The sequence below is a fragment of the Synchiropus splendidus genome, chromosome 19 (genome assembly GCF_027744825.2).
Source record: "Synchiropus splendidus isolate RoL2022-P1 chromosome 19, RoL_Sspl_1.0, whole genome shotgun sequence".
Classification (NCBI taxonomy): Eukaryota; Metazoa; Chordata; class Actinopteri; order Syngnathiformes; family Callionymidae; genus Synchiropus; species Synchiropus splendidus.
Window position 1 is genome coordinate 5,644,476 of NC_071352.1, and position 20,351 is coordinate 5,664,826.

The following is a 20,351-nucleotide window of genomic DNA, read 5'->3' on the forward strand; positions in this document are numbered from 1 at the left end:
ATTCAGTTCTTTGTATTCCTTCAGTTTTACTCTAATAATATCAGCTGACTTCAACAATTATTATCTGAACTATGATCTGCTGACTTTGTGTTTGGTTCACTTTTCATCTCAAAATAAAGAAAATCCAATTAATTTTGTTTGTGAAATTTGAGTGGGAAAACGCACTTGATTTCATACAGGAGTGATCATGAAGTTAGCAAGTGACATCACTTCATATTTATTTCTTTCATGTTTATTTAGCAAATGTGTGGTGAAAACTCAATATTGAGTCTCTGCTTTGAAAGTATCATTTATCTTTTGCTGTTGTGCTCATAAGGACCAGGGCGGGGCTGTCAAGGGGCCTCATGTGGCCCTCAGGTTGCACCATGACCAGATCAGTGGTTCCTCCACTGCAGTGCTGGCAGCTGTGGAGGTTGTTGTGCAGCGTGTCCTGTGTTTTTACACACTGTGTAATATACAGAAATAAACTGCAGAGTCTTCTGTGGTCAGACGGTTGAGCTGCAGATACTGAGTGCTGCTCGGAACGTTTTCAGTCATGATGAAGCGACCCTCAAAGGTGCTGGCATATTCTGCTGAGTTACTTCCAGCATTCATCGTCCCAATCCACTCCAGACCTTCACCAGGCTTCTGTCTTATCCAGTGCATGTAGTAGCTGGTCACATCAAACCCCGAGGTGACACAGGAGAGTTTGACTGTGTCTCCAGGTCTCTTCACCTCAGAGGAACTCTGGTCCAGTCTGATCTCAGACCAGACTCCTGGAATCAATAATCAGCATCAACAACGAGCAAGAAAAACAGAGGTGTGTTTGTCTCAATCAAGTCTCACCATGAAAACTAACTATGCAGATGAACCAGCAGAAGATCATGATTGCTCTCTGTCGCATGACTTTCAGGGACTCCTATATTCCCAGCTCACATTTCTGAACCAGAGTTTATGTCAGAGAAGGTTTGCATAGCCCTCCCTCTACAGGGAAATAGAGACATATTTACACATGACAGCCATGTTTGTGAGGACGACTCCGCCTCTCATCCACAGCCCAGGAATCAGGTCTTTGTCTTTCACATTCAACTTTGATGATTCCATTTCATTTTCATTTAGCACTCAGTTAAACAACCATGAACATTTATTTAATTGAACTTGTAACATGACATGTTTGTTCAGTTTCACTTCTTCACTGTATCTTTATTCAAGGACTTCATGTCATGAAATTCATGGTCCAGTTTATCAATTTTATTTGCCGATAAAGTCATAGAGACGAAGTTATAGTTTGGTTGCTGTTGGTGTCTGTAATGGATCTGTCTTTTCTCTCCAACAAAGACGTGTGTGATATTTAACCCTTGAACAAACAAAATATTCTGCTGCAGTCAAGGCGAGGAGGTTTTAGGATCTTTGATGTGTTTTCTGAGGATGACTTTGGATTGTTGGTTCCATGAGGCCGACACCATTAAATGTCACTGGAACAGTTTGATTGATGAAGCAGCTTCATCTGTGTGTTGTTGGAAATACACCTCCTGTGTACCTCCGCACGTTCGTTTACTCATGAGAATGTCTACCAAAAATCCAACAAGTTATATCCAAAAAATGTATTCCCTGACAGAGGAGTCTAATGCAAAAGCAGAATTCTGGGTCAGCAACTACACCTGACTTAGCCTTAGCAGTAGTCCGGTAGAGCGACAAAAAAAAGCGACAGTCCTGGTCACTGGTTCCCTTGTAACCATGGCAACAATCACAAAGCATGCACACCCGTTCCGGACCCAAGGGGCTCTTATCAGGATCAGCTCCTTCCAGCTCTGGAGAAGATGGTACTTCCCAGCCTCCTCCGTCTGACCTTGGGCCCTCTAATAAGTTCCAATGTTTGTTCCTCCAGTGTGGCTCACTCCTGTCTTTGAACTCCGCCTGCAACTTCAAATTATCACACGCACTCAGCCACACTCCGTCATTCAGCATTCCTGTGAATAACTTCTCCATAACTCTCCATCATGAACATCACTAGAGAAAGACTCATTGAGCTTCTGACCATGTGATTATTATTGTTGTGAACAAGTTGGTGGAGAATGAGAGTGGAGATGTTTGACAGTGGCTGCTGGTCTGTGACTCCCCCTCTGGTGGTTTGTGGGTTTTTGTTCAGGTCTGCTGATGTTTTGTGTTGTTGTGCTAATCTGGCACAGTAATAGACGGCCGAGTCTCCAGGCTGCATGTTCTCTCCGGTCAGAGTCAGTCTGTTGTTGGAGGAATCTGAGCTAATGCGGAATTTGCTCTTCAGTGACTCTTTGTAGTTAGAGCTTGAACCTGCATTGTTCCCAATCCACTCCAGTGTTCCTGCAGCAGGCTGTCTGATCCAGGCTGTCCAATAGCTACTAACAGAATAGGAGACCTGACAGGTGATGGTCAGACGCTGACCCGGCTGTAGGTTCACAGAGGGAGGCTGGGTGAGCTGCTGACACTGGACCCCTGTGGAGGAAACATGTTGGTTATGGAGTCAGAATATCAGACAGACTGTTGTTTCTCAAAGAGACTCACAGGATCCAGCTGTAAACAGCAGCAGCAGAGCAACAGAGAACATGGTGAAGGTGATTTGATGAGAGCTTCTGCTGCCTCCACAACATGACCCCCACCTTTTATAGCAGCTTCATTTGCATGAAAGTGGACAGCTGCAAATGAAGTGATTTAGACAGACCGTGAAGGAAGATGTGCACGAGTTTCTACGAGCCTCTTTGTTTTGTCTTGTCACATAATGTAATTCAAATTCCGCCAGTCAGTTTTACTCCATCGAGAGAGAATATCTGGTGTGATTTTTGTTGTGATGATGTCATATGAGGTATATGTGTTGCATGTTTGTGTTCTCATTTGTTTCCATTGAAATCATTTATGAATTATAGACTATTATGTTGTGTTTTTCATTTTGAACTCATTATTTTCGTATATCTGCATATAATTAATTGGGTAAGTTATTTGTCATTTAATGGCTCCTTATTCACATTTCATACGTATTTTTCAAACATATTTATGGATTTTTTATTTTTTGCCAAAATGTAATTATTCATCTTTTCAAAATATTACCATGCACTAATAAGGGGAAAGAATAATAATAAAATAATACAAAAAACTATAACAACAGCAAAAACAAAAGATTGTACTCTTAACCAAGTAATAAAGTGCACCAAGAAAAAAAAACTGGAACTGCACTTGAGTCCGATTCATATGTGTACTTCCAAGTCTGAATCTTTCACATAACATTTAAAAGGATTACACATTTTTTCAAATATATTTTTCCCCCTCTTAGTGTATATGTAATTCTTTCTAATGGTAAACAAGACATCAACATACGCAACCACGGCTTTATCTTTGGTCTTTCACATTTTTCCACATTGCAGCAATACATTTTTTTGTGTCATGACTCCGCTTCCTGGCTAAGTGTCCTGGTTTTGCGTTTCTCCCTCTGTTCCTTTGGCACACGGCTGGAGCCGATTAACCCCTGACGAACTGACTTCAAAAACACCTAGGCTCCAGCACCGTGTGCCAGATCGTTATTTATCCCATTGTCTGTGTTTCCATGTTCCCTGTTATGTGTCCTCTGGTTCCTGTGATTTTGGACTCTCATTCTCCTGTGGTAACTCCTGGTTCTTGTGTCTCTCCCTGTGTTAGGTCTCCTGTTCTGTGCGCCAGCTTGTTCTTTTGTTACTCTGTGTTAAACCCTGCTGCCTGAGTTTAGTGTTTTGTTTCTCGTTGCTTCCGTGTTCTCCCTGGTTCCTTTTGTGATTATCTGTTTTTTGTGTTTTTTCAAACTAGTTCCCTGTGATTTAAGTTTGTTTTCTCCCGGTTCAGTGACGCTTTCTGTTTGGACTTTTTACTCATGTTTGTGCACTTCTATTAGTTTGGTTACTCTGTTTTTACATTCTGTGTTCGCTCTGTTTCTCCCCGTTCGGTGACGCTTTCTGTTCTGTTGTAGTTTAATTATTAAATATCTATTTTTTACTCGCTCCTGCCTCCTGTGCCTATCACCACTTGCGCTTGGGTCCCACTCCATGTCTTCCACACTTGGCTTTAGTTCCCTCGTACCTTAACATTTTGCAACCAAAATATTAAGATCGATAAATGCACGCACATATTTGTTTTTCTAGGTAAAGTCCTTCTATAAATAACTTGGGGTCTAATAAGATTTGTTTTTTTGTTTTTGTAGAATAATGTATTTATGCCCAAGATTTCATGGTGTAAGATGAGGCGAGGTGAATGTTCTGAGTTCAGGTAGAGGTGAACACACTGCTCTGGTGGTACAGGACAGCCACTAGAGCAGTGGGGTGAGGGAAAGTGCGAAGCAAGTGTTGGGTGTATCGAGGGATGGGTGATGTAGAGAAAAAAAACTAATCTTTTGTTTCTGCTATATCTCGATTATATGACACACATGGGGTCCATATGGAAGCAGCTGTCTTCAACCTCTTTTATGAAAGTTCCCACTCTGGACGTCTGCAAAGGTTTCAGATTCAGGTGGTCAAAGAATACTGCATCTGACACACACAAAACAGCAGCAGATTCGGTCGCGGTTGATTCCGTCTTAAATCAACAGAGAGACTGGTCATCTGGCTCAGTGAAATTAATGATTACTTCTTGGGCAATATGCTTCACGTTCCAAATGTCTCGCTCAGACCGGTGAGTGTCCACGAGTGACAGCTGGTTCCTGGTGTTTCACTTTCATGAGCACCAGAAAACTCTGCCCCGTCAAGTGCTGGTGTTTATAATATCGTATTTAATTTGTGGCGTTGATGCCTTTTAATGTGCATGTGCTACAGGATGCAAACTTTACATGACAGACTGAAAAAAAAACTCAACATTAGACATGCTGTTGCCAGGTGGGTCGGCAGGGAGGGATGCAGGAGCAACGCATCACAACCCATGGGCGGTGCTTCATCAGAGCGCCGGCTGTCACATGTGATCAGGTTTTGTGATCGGCATTCACTGATCACACCGAGGTCAGCCTTTCATTATCGGTGGCCGATCGATTGGAGCATCCCTTGTAAAAATCCACATATTAGCCTTCAGACAGCGAGAAAAAAGCTGCGTCATATAGTCCGAAAAACACGTTACATATTTCAGCTCATCATCTGACTGTTTAAATCTGAAGTATACTGGTACCTCGGTTCTCGACCACAATCCGTTCCAGACGGCTGTTCGAGAAGCGATTTGTTCGAAATCTGAATCGATTTTTCCCATTACAGTGAATGGAAAAAGAAATAATGCGTTCCAAGCCTTAAAATAGGCTTTTGTAGGAGTGAATGTAGAGTGTCTGCTGCAGGTGCGCTGTTCCTCTATGTGTGTGGCCGCTGCATGTGGGAGGGGTTGCCGAGTGAGTGACGTCTCTCCAGAAGTGAAGAGGTGCCCGGTGCGTGTCCAGCGCTGAATGTGCTCTTCTGTGCAGTTTGGCTGTGACAAAGTCATAAACCAAGTAACGCTCTGTCCCAGACTCGCCTCATCCCTGTCCCAGCTCCAGCCGACAACAGTAGCAGAAAACAGTCAGTAAATGTAGCTAACGGGACACGTTTGCATAGAGGCTGCGTTATAAACAATAACAAAGTGCGTCGTGGGTCAGCTGATCGGTCCGTGCATGTTATGTTTTTCTGGCTTTTTTCGGGGGTGTTCGAGTTCTGGATTTTCGCTCGAAATCGACAGCAAAAAATCTCGAAATTTTTGTTCGAACTCTGATTTGTTCGAAGTCCGGGACGTTCGAAAACCAAGGTACCACTATATTGCCATATAATGGAGCCGTTTGTCATTTTCTTTGCTACGAAATATCTCATGCCCGCTTCTGTGGACACCGCCATGGTGAATGAGTTATCAACACACACACGTCGCTTACACGCAGGGGCAGGGGAGGGCACAGCCATATATGGCTCTTGGGGAGGGGGAACCAGTGCCTTTGGGAACGCAAGAAGGAGGCGAGCGGACAGCTCCACAGCAGTGGGGGGGGGGGGAGCAGAGTGGCGAAATCTTCGATATGCCAAAATCTTTCTCGATTTCATGAAACGTATCGAGAAATCGCAAATCTCGATGTATCGCCCATTCCTAGGTGTATCGTCGGTTAAGAGAAAGAAGGACACGAAGCCTTGGTGGTGGAGTGATGGGGTTCAGGAGAGTTTCTGCAAAAGAGATCTCAGCAAAGGAAAGTGGGATGATGAGCCAGAACTCGGAGACAACGGGCATAGAGAGGTTGCTATCACTAACACGGAGGGGAAAAAGATGAAGAGTGTTTCAGGCAACTGATGAATAGAGAGAATGAGAGAGAGAGGTGGAAAGATATACATAAGGTGCGATGGTGGATCAGACAGTCTGGTTAAGCAGTCTCCCTCCTGCCTCCCGACTCTTCATCCTACACAGAGCTGACTTCACCTCTACCTTGCTGTAATGTAAGGTCAGATCAATAAAGTCCATCTTATCTTATAATCCAGCAAGGTAGAAGTGAAGTCAGCTCTTCATACATTGAAGAGTCGGGGGGCAGGAGGGAGAGCGGTGAACCAGACTGAGACTGAGAGGATGATGACTAGAAGGATAGTGTCCTGGTGTAGATGAATGAACAAAGGGATGCTCAGAACTGTAGCAACTATGGCGAGGTCAAGTTGATCAGCTGTGGAGGTTGTTGTGCAGTGTGTCCTGTGTTTTTACACACTGTGGCCTCGAGCACAGAAATAAACTGCAGAGTCTTCTGTGGTCAGACGGTTGAGCTGCAGATACTGAGTGCTGCTCGGGACGTTTTCAGTCATGATGAAGCGACCCTCAAAGGAGCTGGCATATTCTGCTGAGTTACTTCCAGCATTCATCCTCCCAATCCACTCCAGACCTTCACCAGGCTTCTGTCTTATCCAGTGCATGTAGTAGCTGGTCATATCAAACCCCGAGGTGACACAGGAGAGTTTGACTGTGTCTCCAGGTCTCTTCACCTCAGAGGAACTCTGGTCCAGTCTGATCTCAGACCAGACTCCTGGAATCAATAATCAGCATCAACAACAAGCAAATAAAACAGAGGTGTGTTTGTCTCAATCAAGTCTCACCATGAAAACCAACTATGCAGATGAACCAGCAGAAGATCATGATTGCTCTCTGTCGCATGAGTTTCAGGGACTCCTATATTCCCAGCTAACATTTCTGAACCAGAGTTTATGTCAGAGAAGGTTTGCATAGCCCTCCCTCTACAGGGAAATGGAGACATATTTACACATGACAGCCATGTTTGTGAGGACGACTCCGCCTCTCATCCACAGCCATGGAATCAGGTCTTTGTCTTTCACATTCAATTTTTCCATTTCATTTTAATTTAGCACTCAGTTTATCATTTATTTTATTGAACTTGTAACATGACATGTTTGTTCAGTTTCACTTCTTCAGTGTATCTTTATTCAAGGACTTCATGTCGTGAAATTCATGGTCCAGTTTATCAATTTTATTTGCCGACAAAGTTATAGATACGAAGTTATTGTTTGGTTGCTGTTGTAACTATTGTCTGTAATGGATCTATCTTTTCCCTCCAACAGAGACGTGTGTGATATTTAACCCTTGAACAAACAAAATATTTAGCTGCAGTCAAGACGAGGAGGTTTGAGGATCTTTGATGTGTTTTCTGAGGATGACTTTGGATTGTTGGTTCCATGAAGCCAACACCTTTAAATGTGACTGTAAAAGTTTGATTGATGAAACAGCTTCATCTGTGTGTCCTGCTGAAGAAAGATTCAACATTTGAGCTGACTGAAGCATCTTTTCTTTCTCTGACATTTTGAATCCATCATGAACATCACAAGAGAAACACTCATGGAGCTTCTGACCATGTGATTATTACTGTTGTGAACAAGTTGGTGGAGAATGAGAGTGGAGATGTTTGACAGTGGCTGTTGGTCTGTGACTCCCCCTCTGGTGGTTTGTGGGTTTCTGTTCAGGTCTGCTGGTGTTTTGTGTTGTTGTGGGTCTCTGGCACAGTAATAGACGGCCGAGTCTCCAGGCTGCATGTTCTCTCCGGTCAGAGTCACTCTGTTGTTGGAGGAATCTGAACTAATGCGAAATTTGCTCTTCAGTGACTCTTTGTAGTTAGAGCTTGAACCTGCATTGTTCCCAATCCACTCCAGTGTTCCTGCAGCAGGCTGTCTGATCCAGGCTGTCCACCAGCCACTAACAGAATAGGAGACCTGACAGGTGATGGTCAGACGCTGACCCGGCTGTAGGTTCACAGAGGGAGGCTGGGTGAGCTGCTGACACTGGACCCCTGTGGAGGAAACATGTTGGTTATGGAGTCAGAATATCAGAGAGACTGTTGCTTCTTAATGAGACTCACAGGATCCAGCTGTAAACAGCAGCAGCAGAGCAACAGAGAACATGGTGAAGGTGATCTGATGAGAGCTTCTGCTGCTTCCACAACATGACCCCCACCTTTTATAGCAGCTTCATTTGCATGAAAGTGAACAGCAGCAAATGAAATGATTTAGACAGACGGTGAAGGAAGATGTGCACGAGTTTCTCCAAGCCTCTTTGTTTTGTCTTGTCACATAAATTAATTCAAATTCCGCGAGTTAGTTTTACTCCATTGGGAGAGAATGTCTGGTGTGATTTTTGTTGTGATGATGTCATATACCTTGTGATGCATGTTTGTGTTCTCATTTGTTTCCATTGAAATCATTTATGAATTATAGACTATTATGATATGTTTTTCATTTTGACCTTATTATTTTTCTTATTTCTGCATATAATTAATTGGGTAAGTTATTTGTCATTTAATGGCTCCTTATTCACATTTCATACCTATTTTTCAAACATCCATAAAATATAATTATTCATCTTTTCAAAATATTACCATGCACTAATAAGGGGAAAGAATAATAATAAAATATTACAAAAAACAAAAACCTATAACAACAGCAGAAACAAAAGATTGTACTCTTAACCAAGTAATAAACTACACCAAGAAAAAAAAACTGGAACTGCACTTGAGTCCGATTCATATGTGTACTTCCAAGTGTGAATCTTTCACATAACATATAAAAGGATTACAAATTTGTTCAAATGTATTTTTTCCCCTCTTAGTGTATATGTAATTCTTTCTAATGGTAAACAAGACAGCAACATATGCAACCACGGCTTTATCTTTGGTCTTTCACATTTTTCCACATTACAGAAATAAATTTTTTTGCAACCAAAATACTAAGTTCGATAAATGCACGCTCATATCATATTTATGTTTTTCTAGGTAAAGTCCTATGATAAATAACTTGGGGTCTAATAAGATTTGTTTTTGTAGAATAATATATTTATGAATCAGTGGTCGTTTTTTTATTGAGAAAAAAAACTAATCTCATTATGTTTCTGCTATATCTCGATATATGACACACAGGGGTCCATATGGAAGCAACTGTCTTCAACCTCTTTTATGAAAGTTCCCACCCTGGACGTCTGCAAAGGTTTCAGATTCAGGTGGTCAAAGAATACTGCATCTGACACACACAAAACAGATTCGGTTGCGGTTGATTCCGTCTTAAAACAACACCTGAGAAAGACCGGTCATCTGGCTCGGTGAAATTAATGATTACTTCTTGGGCAATATGCTTCGTGTTCCGAATGTCTCGCTCAGACCGCTGGTTCCTGCTGTTTCACTTTCATGAGCACCAGAAAACTCTGTGCTCCGTCAAGTGCTGGTGTTTTAAATATTGTATGTAATTTGTGGCGTTGATGCCTTTTAATGTGCATGTGCTGCAGGACGCAAACTTTACATGACAGACTGAAAAAAAACCTCAACATTAGACATGCTATTGCCAGGTGAGTTGGCAGGAAGGGAAGCAGGAGCGACGCATCACAACCCGCGGGCGGTGCTTCATCAGAGCGCCGGCTGTCACATGTGATCAGATTTTGTGATCGGCAGTGACAGGCAGTGATTGGTGAATGCTGATCAGAGGTCAGCCTTTCATTATCGGTGGCCGATCGATTGGAGCATCCCTTGTAAAAATCCATATATTAGCCTTCAGACAGCGAGAAAAAAGTTGCGGCATATAGTCCGAAAAACACGTTACATATTTCAGCTCATCATCTGACTGTTTAAATCTGAAGTATACTGGTACCTCGGTTCTCGACCACAATCCGTTCCAGACGGCCGTTTGAGAAGCGATTTGTTTGAAATCTGAGTCGATTTTTCCCATTACAATGAATGGAAAAAGAAATAATGCATTCCAAGCCTTAAAATAGTCTTTTGTAGGAGTGAATGTAGAGTGTCTGCTGCAGGTGCGCTGTTCCTCTATGTGTGTGGCCGCTGCATGTGGGAGGGGTTGCCGAGTGAGTGACGTCTCTCCAGAAGTGAAGAGGTGCCCGGTGCGTGTCCAGCTCTGAATGTGCTCTTCTGTGCAGTTTGGCTGTGACAAAGTGATAAACCAAGTAACGCTCTGTCCGAGACTCGCCTCATCCCTGTCCCAGCTCCAGCCGACAACAGTAGCAGAAAACAGTCAGTAAATGTAGCTAACGGGACACGTTTGCATAGAGGCTGCGTTATAAACAATAACAAAGTGTGTCGTGGGTCAGCTGATCAGTCTGTGCATGTTATGTTTTTCTGGCTTTTGTCGGGGGTGTTCGAGTTCTGGATTTTCATTCGAAATCGACAGCAAAAAATCTCGAAATTTTTGTTCGAACTCTGATTTGTTCGAAGTCCGGGACGTTCGAAAACCAAGGTACCACTATATTGCCATATAATGGAGCCGTTTGTCTTTTTCTTTGCTACGAAATATCTCGTGCCCGCTTCTGTGGACACCGCCATGGTGAATGAGTTATCAACACACACACGTCGCTTACACGCAGGGGCAGGGGAGGGCACAGCCATATATGGCTCTTGGGGAGGGGGAACCAGTGCCTTTGGGAACGCAAGAAGGAGGCGAGCGGACAGCTCCACAGCAGTGGGGGGGGGGGGAGCAGAGTGGCGAAATCTTCGATATGCCAAAATCTTTCTCGATTTCATGAAACGTATCGAGAAATCGCAAATCTCGATGTATCGCCCATTCCTAGGTGTATCGTCGGTTAAGAGAAAGAAGGACACGAAGCCTTGGTGGTGGAGTGATGGGGTTCAGGAGAGTTTCTGCAAAAGAGATCTCAGCAAAGGAAAGTGGGATGATGAGCCAGAACTCGGAGACAACGGGCATAGAGAGGTTGCTATCACTAACACGGAGGGGAAAAAGATGAAGAGTGTTTCAGGCAACTGATGAATAGAGAGAATGAGAGAGAGAGGTGGAAAGATATACATAAGGTGCGATGGTGGATCAGACAGTCTGGTTAAGCAGTCTCCCTCCTGCCTCCCGACTCTTCATCCTACACAGAGCTGACTTCACCTCTACCTTGCTGTAATGTAAGGTCAGATCAATAAAGTCCATCTTATCTTATAATCCAGCAAGGTAGAAGTGAAGTCAGCTCTTCATACATTGAAGAGTCGGGGGGCAGGAGGGAGAGCGGTGAACCAGACTGAGACTGAGAGGATGATGACTAGAAGGATAGTGTCCTGGTGTAGATGAATGAACAAAGGGATGCTCAGAACTGTAGCAACTATGGCGAGGTCAAGTTGATCAGCCACTTTATGAAGGTGTGGGTAGGTGTCCAGGCTTAGAGGAGAAGTGAGCCACACAGTTTCATGAAAGAAAGCGCTCCACTGACCCATTGTTTCCTCTGAGGATGTTGAGAGACGAAGAGAGAAGGGCAGAAGGTGCTGCAGTGACTTCAGGGATTGAGAGGAAGTGGATAGTGGAGATGTTTGACAGTGGCTGCTGGTCTGTGACTCCACCTCTGGTGGTTTGTGGGTTTTTGTTCAGGTCTGCTGGTGTTTTGTGTTGTTGTGGGTCTCTGGCACAGTAATAGACGGCCGAGTCTCCAGGCTGCATGTTCTCTCCAGTCAGAGTCACTCTGTTGTTGGAGGAATCTACATTCATGCGGAATTTGCTTTTCAGTGACTCTTTGTAGTCGGAGCTTGAAGTATATATATGCCCGATCCACTCCAGTGTTCCTGCAGCAGGCTGTCTGATCCAGGCTGTGTAGTAGCTACTAACAGAATAGGAGACCTGACAGGTGATGGTCAGATGCTGACCCGGCTGTAGGTTCACAGAGGGAGGCTGGGTGAGCTGCTCACACTGGACCCCTGTGGAGGAAACATGTTGGTTATGGAGTCAGAATATCAGAGAGACTGTTGTTTCTCAAAGAGACTCACAGGATCCAGCTGTAAACAGCAGCAGCAGAGCAACAGAGAACATGGTGAAGGTGATCTGATGAGAGCTTCTGCTGCCTCCACAACATGACCCCCACCTTTTATAGCAGCTTCATTTGCATTGAAGTGTACACCTGCGAATGAAGTGACTTAGACAGTGACGGAAGATGTGCACGACAGAGTTTCTACAAGCCTCTTTGTTTTGTCTTGTCACAGAATTTAAGTCAAATTCCGCGAGTCAGTTTAACTCCATTGAGAGAGAATGTCTGGTGTGATTTTGTTTTGGTGATGTCATTAAATTGTTTTTAATATATATCTCAATTAGTAGTCAATTTTTATTTTGTTCTAAAATCAGCCCAAAATTTAATGGTGCCAGTTGCGTCGAGGAGAATGTTATGAGTTCAGAGAGAGGTGAACACATTCTCTGGTTGTTCAGGAGAAGTGGCAGTGTGGTGAGAACAAAAGTGAGGGGAAGTGCAAAGCAAGTGTTGGATGTATCGTCAGTTAAGAGAATGAAGGACAAGGACTGGAAGGACAGTGTCCTAGTGTAGATTATTGAACAAAGGGATGCTCAGAACTTTTCGCATTAGAAAATAAATGTTTAGTCTCACGTCAGTTTCACATGAGGTTTATGTTTTAGTTTGTCTTATAAGTTATGAAGATGATTGAATCCACTAGTTTGGTTGCTGTTGTAACTATTGTCTGTAATGGATCAGTCTTTTCCCTCCAACAGAGACGTGCGTGATATTTACCCCTTGATCAGGCAGAACATTTAGCTGCAGTCAAGGCGAGGAGGTTTTAGGATCTTTGTTTTGTTTTATGAGGATGACTTTGGATTATGGTTCCGACACCTTTAAATGTCACTGGAACAGTTTGATTTATGAAGCAGCTTCATCTGTGTGTCCTGCTGATGAAAGAACCCAACAACAAGTCGACTTTTGAGCTGAAGCTGCCGCGAACCCCTCTCCGTCGGTTCAAAATGGTTTGGCCTGCTTTCTGCTCCCACCTCTTCTCCTTCTTCTCTTCCAGGATCGGGGGTCACTTCTTGATTCCTGATCCCGCAATCTTCTCGTGCAATATTTAAACACCGGTCAGAAGTCAATTGGTGTCAGTTCATCATATGTGTTCTCCCTGTATGGCTCTGTGTTTGTCCTGACATCTTGAATTGTCTTTTCTTTCTCTGGCATTTTGAATTCATCACGAATATCACAAGAGAAACACTCATGGAGCTTCTGACCATGTGATTATTACTGTTGTGAACAAGTTGCTGGTGAATGAGAGTGGAGATGTTTGACAGTGGCTGCTGGTCTGTGACTCCCCCTCTGGTGGTTTGTGGGTTTTTGTTGAGGTCTGCTGGTGTTTTGTGTTGTTGTGGCTCTAAGGCACAGTAATAGACGGCCGAGTCTCTAGGCTGCATGTTCTCTCCGGTCAGAGTCACTCTGTTGTTGGAGGAATCTACATTCATGCGGAATTTGCTTTTCAGTGACTCTTTGGTGTAGGAGCTTGAAGTATATATACGACCAATCCACTCCAGTGTTCCTGCAGCAGGCTGTCTGATCCAGGCTGTGTAGTAGCTACTAACAGAATAGGAGACCTGACAGGTGATGGTCAGACGCTGACCCGGCTGTAGGTTCACAGAGGGAGGCTGGGTGAGCTGCTCACACTGGACCCCTGTGGAGGAAACATGTTGGTTATGGAGTCAGAATATCAGAGAGACTGTTGTTTCTCAAAGAGACTCACAGGATCCAGCTGTAAACAGCAGCAGCAGAGCAACAGAGAACATGGTGAAGGTGATCTGATGAGAGCTTCTGCTGCCTCCACAACATGACCCCCACCTTTTATAGCAGCTTCATTTGCATAAAGAGAGACAGCAGCAATTGATTGATAAAGAATTAGATTGGACTTGGGTTGTTTTATTTATTTTCTAAAATAAGCATTTAGACCGACATATCACGTTAAACATGTTTGTTTTCTCATATCATATTATACTCTACAGGCCTTGTCCTCATGTTCATATTCTGAAACCACATTTTTCAAATACAGTCATGTGATCTACCTTAAACCAAACATCACCTCTGTGTAGCTCTTTTGAGTGCTTTTTGCTGAGTCATGAAACATCACTGACAGGAATATTTGGCCCAGGAGTTGTAACCTGCCCTAGAAACCAAGTGGAGAACTGAGCATTGGCCACTCCAATTCAAAACCTTGTCATTTCTTTCACGACCTTTTTTAACCCCAGTGTGCCCTTTAAGAGTACTTCCCTTTTTTTGTCAGAAATGACCGTTATGGCTGTGTTTACCGTTAACGCCAGGAAGCCATAACCACAACCACAGCTGGTTTTCAGTATCGGTCCGAGTCTTTCTCAATGTCTGTGCTTGGGTCGGAGTTCAAGTGTTCTGTGGTGATGGAAGTTCATTTTACGATAACTGGGACCTTTTGATCTGACATGACGTGATGTTGAATAAGCATGTCATCCATCCACGTTCTTCTGCTGGGGCGACATTGTGGGGGCAGCAGTTGATTCCCAGAGGCCCCTTTTTTAGTGATATACGGTCTTCAGCACACCCTGGGTTTGCCCCTGGGACTCCTTCAAGTGGGAAAACTTGCTTCTTGACCTTGATCTCCCTGATCAACCTCTAGAGAATCATTGATTCATACGTCTGCAGTGACGAGATTCTTTGAATCAGCCGGTCAGTCAACTACAAGTATGATAATGAAAACCATGAGACCTAAGTCTTTAGTTGCAGAATTATTGTTCCGTTACTCAACACATTCATTTCGATGCGCTTATTGTGAGCAGAACAATATTCACTGTGAAATCCGACCTGTTTTCCTTATCCCTCCGTATGTGACACAGATTCTTAATTTAGACTTAATCTGACTCTGTCAGTCCACTTCCTGCACATGTGTTGTGTACATTAGATAAATGCTGTTATGTAATTTAAGTGCATGATGCTATTGATTCCACATGATGCTCATTTTTCAGCAGGCATTTTCATTAATTCTCTCCGACTTGAGTCTGCAAAAGTGATTGCTTTGCTCAGTCTCACACTGACTGTACATGGTCTAGCATGCGACGGCGACGTACAGCATTCGCTACGCTCTTATATAACCACATATAGTCTCCGTTACGGAAACATAGAGTAGAACGACTCTTAAAAGTGCTCCATAATCTCACCACTGGCACGCTCAGATTAAGGAGTGCATCGGCGGTGACGCCTTTGTTACAGAATATTAGAAAACAATTGTCATTTGAGAACTTCCTCAAAAACTTCTGTCTCGTCAGTTAATGATTTTCTTTTTTTTTTTAATTGATTTATAAAAATGCAGTTTCTAAACCCAGAAATTAAATGAAACAGCTGTGAATTTTGGTTTTAAATAAAAAGAAAAATCATGTTGACATGAATGTTAGTCTCTATATATGTGCAGCATTAAGCCCATCTTCCTTTTCCACACCAAAGCTGGAGAGATAATCCAGGACGGACCTCATCCCTCCTCTCTGGCAGATCAGCGCTGGTCACTTACTACACACACACAAACACACACATGCTCCTCTTGACACGGGCACAAAACTAACCCACGAGATTAAAATACTTTATTTGGGGAGATTTGGGTGAAGAATAAATTCAGAATCAGACTGTCATGAGTTTGAAGCAAGCCTGCATCTTTCTCCGAGGAGGAACCAGGAGACCAGTGAGTAAATCCCTCTACTTCTAGTGTCTTTACACAGTAGATGTACATTTTTATTTTGTCCTCACAACAATATGTGGACGTCACATGGATTATAGAGCAGTAGTTCAAGTGGGATTAAAACTTTGTTCAAACCTTGACCCGAAAAACAGATGGGTTTTTGACTCACATATTTTAAGCTTTTTTTGGCTTTAAAACATCAGTGAAAGAAGACACTAAGTGTATTAGCCTTTTGCTGTTACATGCATTTAATATGGCTCACATGATGAACTTAAAATAAATAAATGTTTTATTCTGTGAAATAATCGCTTCGCTGTATGACAAAAAGAGAAGATATATCGGTGTCCTTCCAAGCATGCCATGAAGAGCTGCTTTAAAAATAATCCAAAAGTTTGAATAGAGCAGGTGTGTGTGCTCATGCATATACCACTTCCCCATTTTCTGTCACACACACCCAGTGAGTTTTAAAAAATTGCTGCTTGATTCACAATGATTTGGATGAAAACTTGATAATTATGTTCACATTGGACATATGGGCATCAATAATTAAGAAACAAAAAATAGAAAAAGAACTGGGCCTCCTGAAATGGGTCGCATTTGATAAGGATTTTGAGCCAAATAAACTGGATAATACATTCAAACAATGGACGTCTAAAGGGGTTACTGCATTTCATAAAATAACCGAGAATGGGGCAATAAAAACATTCCAAAATTTAAAGAATACATTTCAATTAGATAAATATGATTTCTTTAGATATCTACAAATAAGAGATTATTATGATAAAAAAATTAAGACAAATACAGAAGAAAGTCACCCTATAATTAAATTAATTATGAAATCATATGACGATATTATCACCAAAGCAATATCAATATTATATTTACATTTAATGGGATTTAAAAATGAAACCACAATATATGTTAAGGATAAATGGTCTAAAGAATTAGGTGAAGAAATAACTAATGAAACGTGGAACAAAATGTGGAAAAATCTGAAAACAACCACTCAATCCCATGAATGGAGAGAATTTTCATGGAAAAATCAAATACGATACTTTATTACGCCCCAGATTAAAAGTAAACAATGTAAACAAAACCAGACATGTTGGAGAAAATATGAGCAAATTAATCCCGACCATACACATATCTTTTGGAGTTGTCCGGAAATCCAGACATTTTGGCAGAATATTCACGGGATAATATGCAAAGTGCTGGGATACAAGATACCCTTTTCTGGAAGTGTATTGTACCTTGGATCAAATCAGACTCATACCTGGTCAAGATTTTTTTGGTGGCTGGGAAGAAAGCTATTACAAGAAAATGGCTCCAACCTGTTGCACTGGACGTGGGCCAATGGACTGACATTGTTCAACATTTGTCAATGATGGAGAAACTCACATTTAAGTTGAAAATCAAAGAAGAACTATTTGACCGGAACTGGGAAAAATGGTTGAATTACAAAAAACAAACAAGTATTGTATTGTGAAATAATATAAGTATCCCTCACAGACACCATTTTATTTTATTTTATTTTTTTCTCTTCCATATGGTTTTGAATTTTGCATTTCCTTTCATTTTCCTTTTCCTTTTTTCCCCCCTATTATTACATGTATACAATTAAGTTTTCTATGATGTACTGAAGTGAAATGAATAATGCTGTAACTGTATTCTATATGTGCATCAACAATAAAAAAAATATCAAGTTAAAAAAAAAAAAAATTTTTTTTTAATTGCTGCTTAAAAATTAAATTGTTATTCAGTAGTATTTGTCAAGTCTCTGAAGTTTTGCTTTATTCTTTCGCAGGCAAGAACGTTAACAGAAGACGAGATAGACGGTAGTTTGGTTTTCTCTTTCATTTCAAATGTGCTTTTCTGTGAAAAAAAAACAGAGGTGTAGGTTTATGGGAATATGTAGATTCTTCTAAAGATTATGACGAGCTGTGTATGATTCTACCACTAAAACATGAGGAGGTAGGGGAAGCAGTGAGTGAGTGTTAGGAATGTTGGCCCCTGTGAAAGTGTCATTACCCACCTTGATCTAACTTTGGCTGTCATTGAACTTAAACCTTTAATTTGAAAAAAAGTTCCCTTGAGCAATACTTGAACACTTTAGTAGCATGGATTGTTATTATGGTCTGTGATCATTGGTATAGTGTTTCGATCTTTATGAGAATCCTTGACAACAAAATATAAGCAGTAAATATTTCTCCATTGTGGCAGTGATGCTGCAACAATCGGGTCGTGTTTGGAGTTGAGCTGTTATTGTCGTGTTGCAATGATGTGTTCCTGTTGTGTTTCAGAGTTGCGTGAAGCGTTTGTAGAGTTTGACAAGGACAAAGATGGATTCATCAGCTGTAAAGATTTGGGGAACCTGATGAGGACGATGGGCTACATGCCCACTGAGATGGAACTGATAGAACTCAGCCAGAACATCAACATGAACTGTGAGTTCTCATGTGTTTTCAGGTGGTCGGTGTTAACCACAGTTTTTACAATGCAGAGCAGCTCTTTTGCATGGACCCCAAACTACTCCTCTATTTGCATCACAAATTGAACATGATAATAAGCTTTATGTGACGTCATATTCTGTGTTTTACAGTGACAGAGCGAGACATAGACTTCTGACATTAAGTCTCAAATCTAATGCATTGTTCAGTACATATAACTGCGTCATTCATAGGGAGTCATTTGTCAACTACTAGTGACTTTAATGGCAGGTCTCAGCAGCTGAGTCCCAAACATTCCTTGTTCTGTTGTCTAGTTTCCTTATCATTTGTTTCATGACAGTGGGTGGACGGGTAGACTTTGAGGATTTCGTCGACCTCATGACCCCCAAACTTCTGGCTGAGACGGCTGGAATGATCGGCCTGAAGGAACTGAAAGAAGCGTTCAGAGAGGTTTGTTTCTCTTTTCCCCAGCTCTTTGGCTCCTCTCGGTGGACATAACATGAATTTTCAAGTTATTATAATAATAGTAATAATAGTTGTTTACATCAAAGCGTCTCGCAAAAACTTCTCTGTTAAGTGAAGTACCAAAATGAGCTAGATATCTATGTATCTACAGCTATTATTATTATTAATCTGAGCCATGTTTTTAGGCATTAACCTTTGCCTCCACAACGTGTCATCAACACACTTTGCGGTGTTGAGTGTGCAACAATATTTCGGTATGTGATTTCAAAAACTTTACTATCCAGCTCAGATCTGTGTCAGATGCACCTGGTATGTCAGGGCGACGTGTTTCTTTGGGTCAATGCCTTTATAAATTCATTTATAAACCAAGAAAGTCCTGGTAACTAGTGGGACTCGGTCCAGCTATCGATCAACCAAGTTGCATTTCAAGTGCAGAGCAAAGCAACTTTCATTTAACCAAATACGTGACCTAGTCTGAAGGGGCTTGTTCACAGTGGTGACTGCTTTGTCAATAGTTCGATATCGATGGCGACGGCTCCATCACGTCCGATGAGCTGCGACAGGCCATGATGAAGCTGTTGGGACAGCAAACCAACCAGAGCGAAATCGAAGCCGTCGTCAAAGAAGCCGACGACAACGGTGACGGAACGGTGGACTTTGAAGGTGAGAGGGCTTGGAACACTCGGAGAGGACGTTATCATCGCCTCAAACTTACCCCTTTGTTTTTCATTGCAGAGTTTGTCAAAATGATGTCAATGAAATGAAGACTGGACGAACCCACTGGGGTCTTATTTGATTTGTTCGGGATGTTTTCATCCTTTTATCCTTGTGACTTTGAGCACTCCTACAACAGGCCAGTTGCCCCCTTCACTCCACACTTGAGTAACAATAGATGCAGTTTTATCATTTCATCTTGAAGCTACAGTGATTTAGCCGGTTTGTAGTGGAACCTCGTGTTATTTTAGGGACTATTTATGAACACTTTCTTGTGTATATATATATATATATATGTATATAATGATGTACAGCACTGAAGTTCTTACATGAGCACGACACTCAGCACAACAACATCTCTGACACCAGGAATGTAACCAACCGAGCGGATCTTTCAACCCGACATCATGTCGCGGCAACACCACCGCAGCTTCTAAGTCTGAGGCCGTGGTTCTCTGCTCTACTCCTCCCTTTCCCCCATTTACCTGTAATGGATCAAACGTCTTTGCAGCAACTCCTTGTTCCCGCAGTGCCAGAACCCAATTGAGCAGCTGTTTTGTGCAGTCCAGATTAAATCTCTTGACTTTTAAAATGTAATGGTGAACGCTGCCATATGTCCTTTATTTTGACTCAGACATTGCACCATCTGTCCACTGTGACCCCACACATGCTTCAATGAAACGCAAGGATGACAATTTAGATGATTAAAAATGTATCAAAAGTTGACCTTTGGATTAAACTTTCGGGGTATTACACTTTCATTTAGATGATTTCCATGTCCATTTCTGTTGGCGGCCGAGTTGGTGGGGATTTTTAGCGTTCAGTTGGAAGGTGTA

The 20,351-nt window shown here is 42.2% G+C and overlaps 2 protein-coding genes and 2 gene segments (V, D, J or C); 2 read left to right on the forward strand and 2 right to left on the reverse strand.

Moving 5' to 3' along the window:
* Window positions 1-20,351, forward strand: part of sez6l2 (seizure related 6 homolog (mouse)-like 2) — a 118,823-nt gene that overhangs the window by 85,340 nt on the left and 13,132 nt on the right. The gene's annotated exons all lie outside the window — the stretch shown is intronic.
* LOC128751379 (immunoglobulin heavy variable 4-59-like) lies at window positions 11,631-12,257 on the reverse strand. The segment is given in 2 exon segments: window positions 11,631-12,133; window positions 12,203-12,257. Coding segments are annotated over 2 exon segments (546 nt in total).
* LOC128751381 (immunoglobulin heavy variable 4-38-2-like) lies at window positions 13,238-13,982 on the reverse strand. The segment is given in 3 exon segments: window positions 13,238-13,264; window positions 13,554-13,870; window positions 13,940-13,982. Coding segments are annotated over 3 exon segments (387 nt in total).
* On the forward strand, window positions 13,746-20,107 carry LOC128750838 (calcium-binding protein 5-like). The gene is made up of 6 exons (XM_053851402.1): window positions 13,746-15,892; window positions 17,694-17,724; window positions 18,190-18,333; window positions 18,677-18,786; window positions 19,317-19,464; window positions 19,537-20,107. The coding sequence occupies exons 1-6, from the start codon at window positions 15,842-15,844 to the stop codon at window positions 19,563-19,565; spliced, it is 513 nt and encodes a 170-aa protein (XP_053707377.1). The 5' UTR covers window positions 13,746-15,841; the 3' UTR covers window positions 19,566-20,107.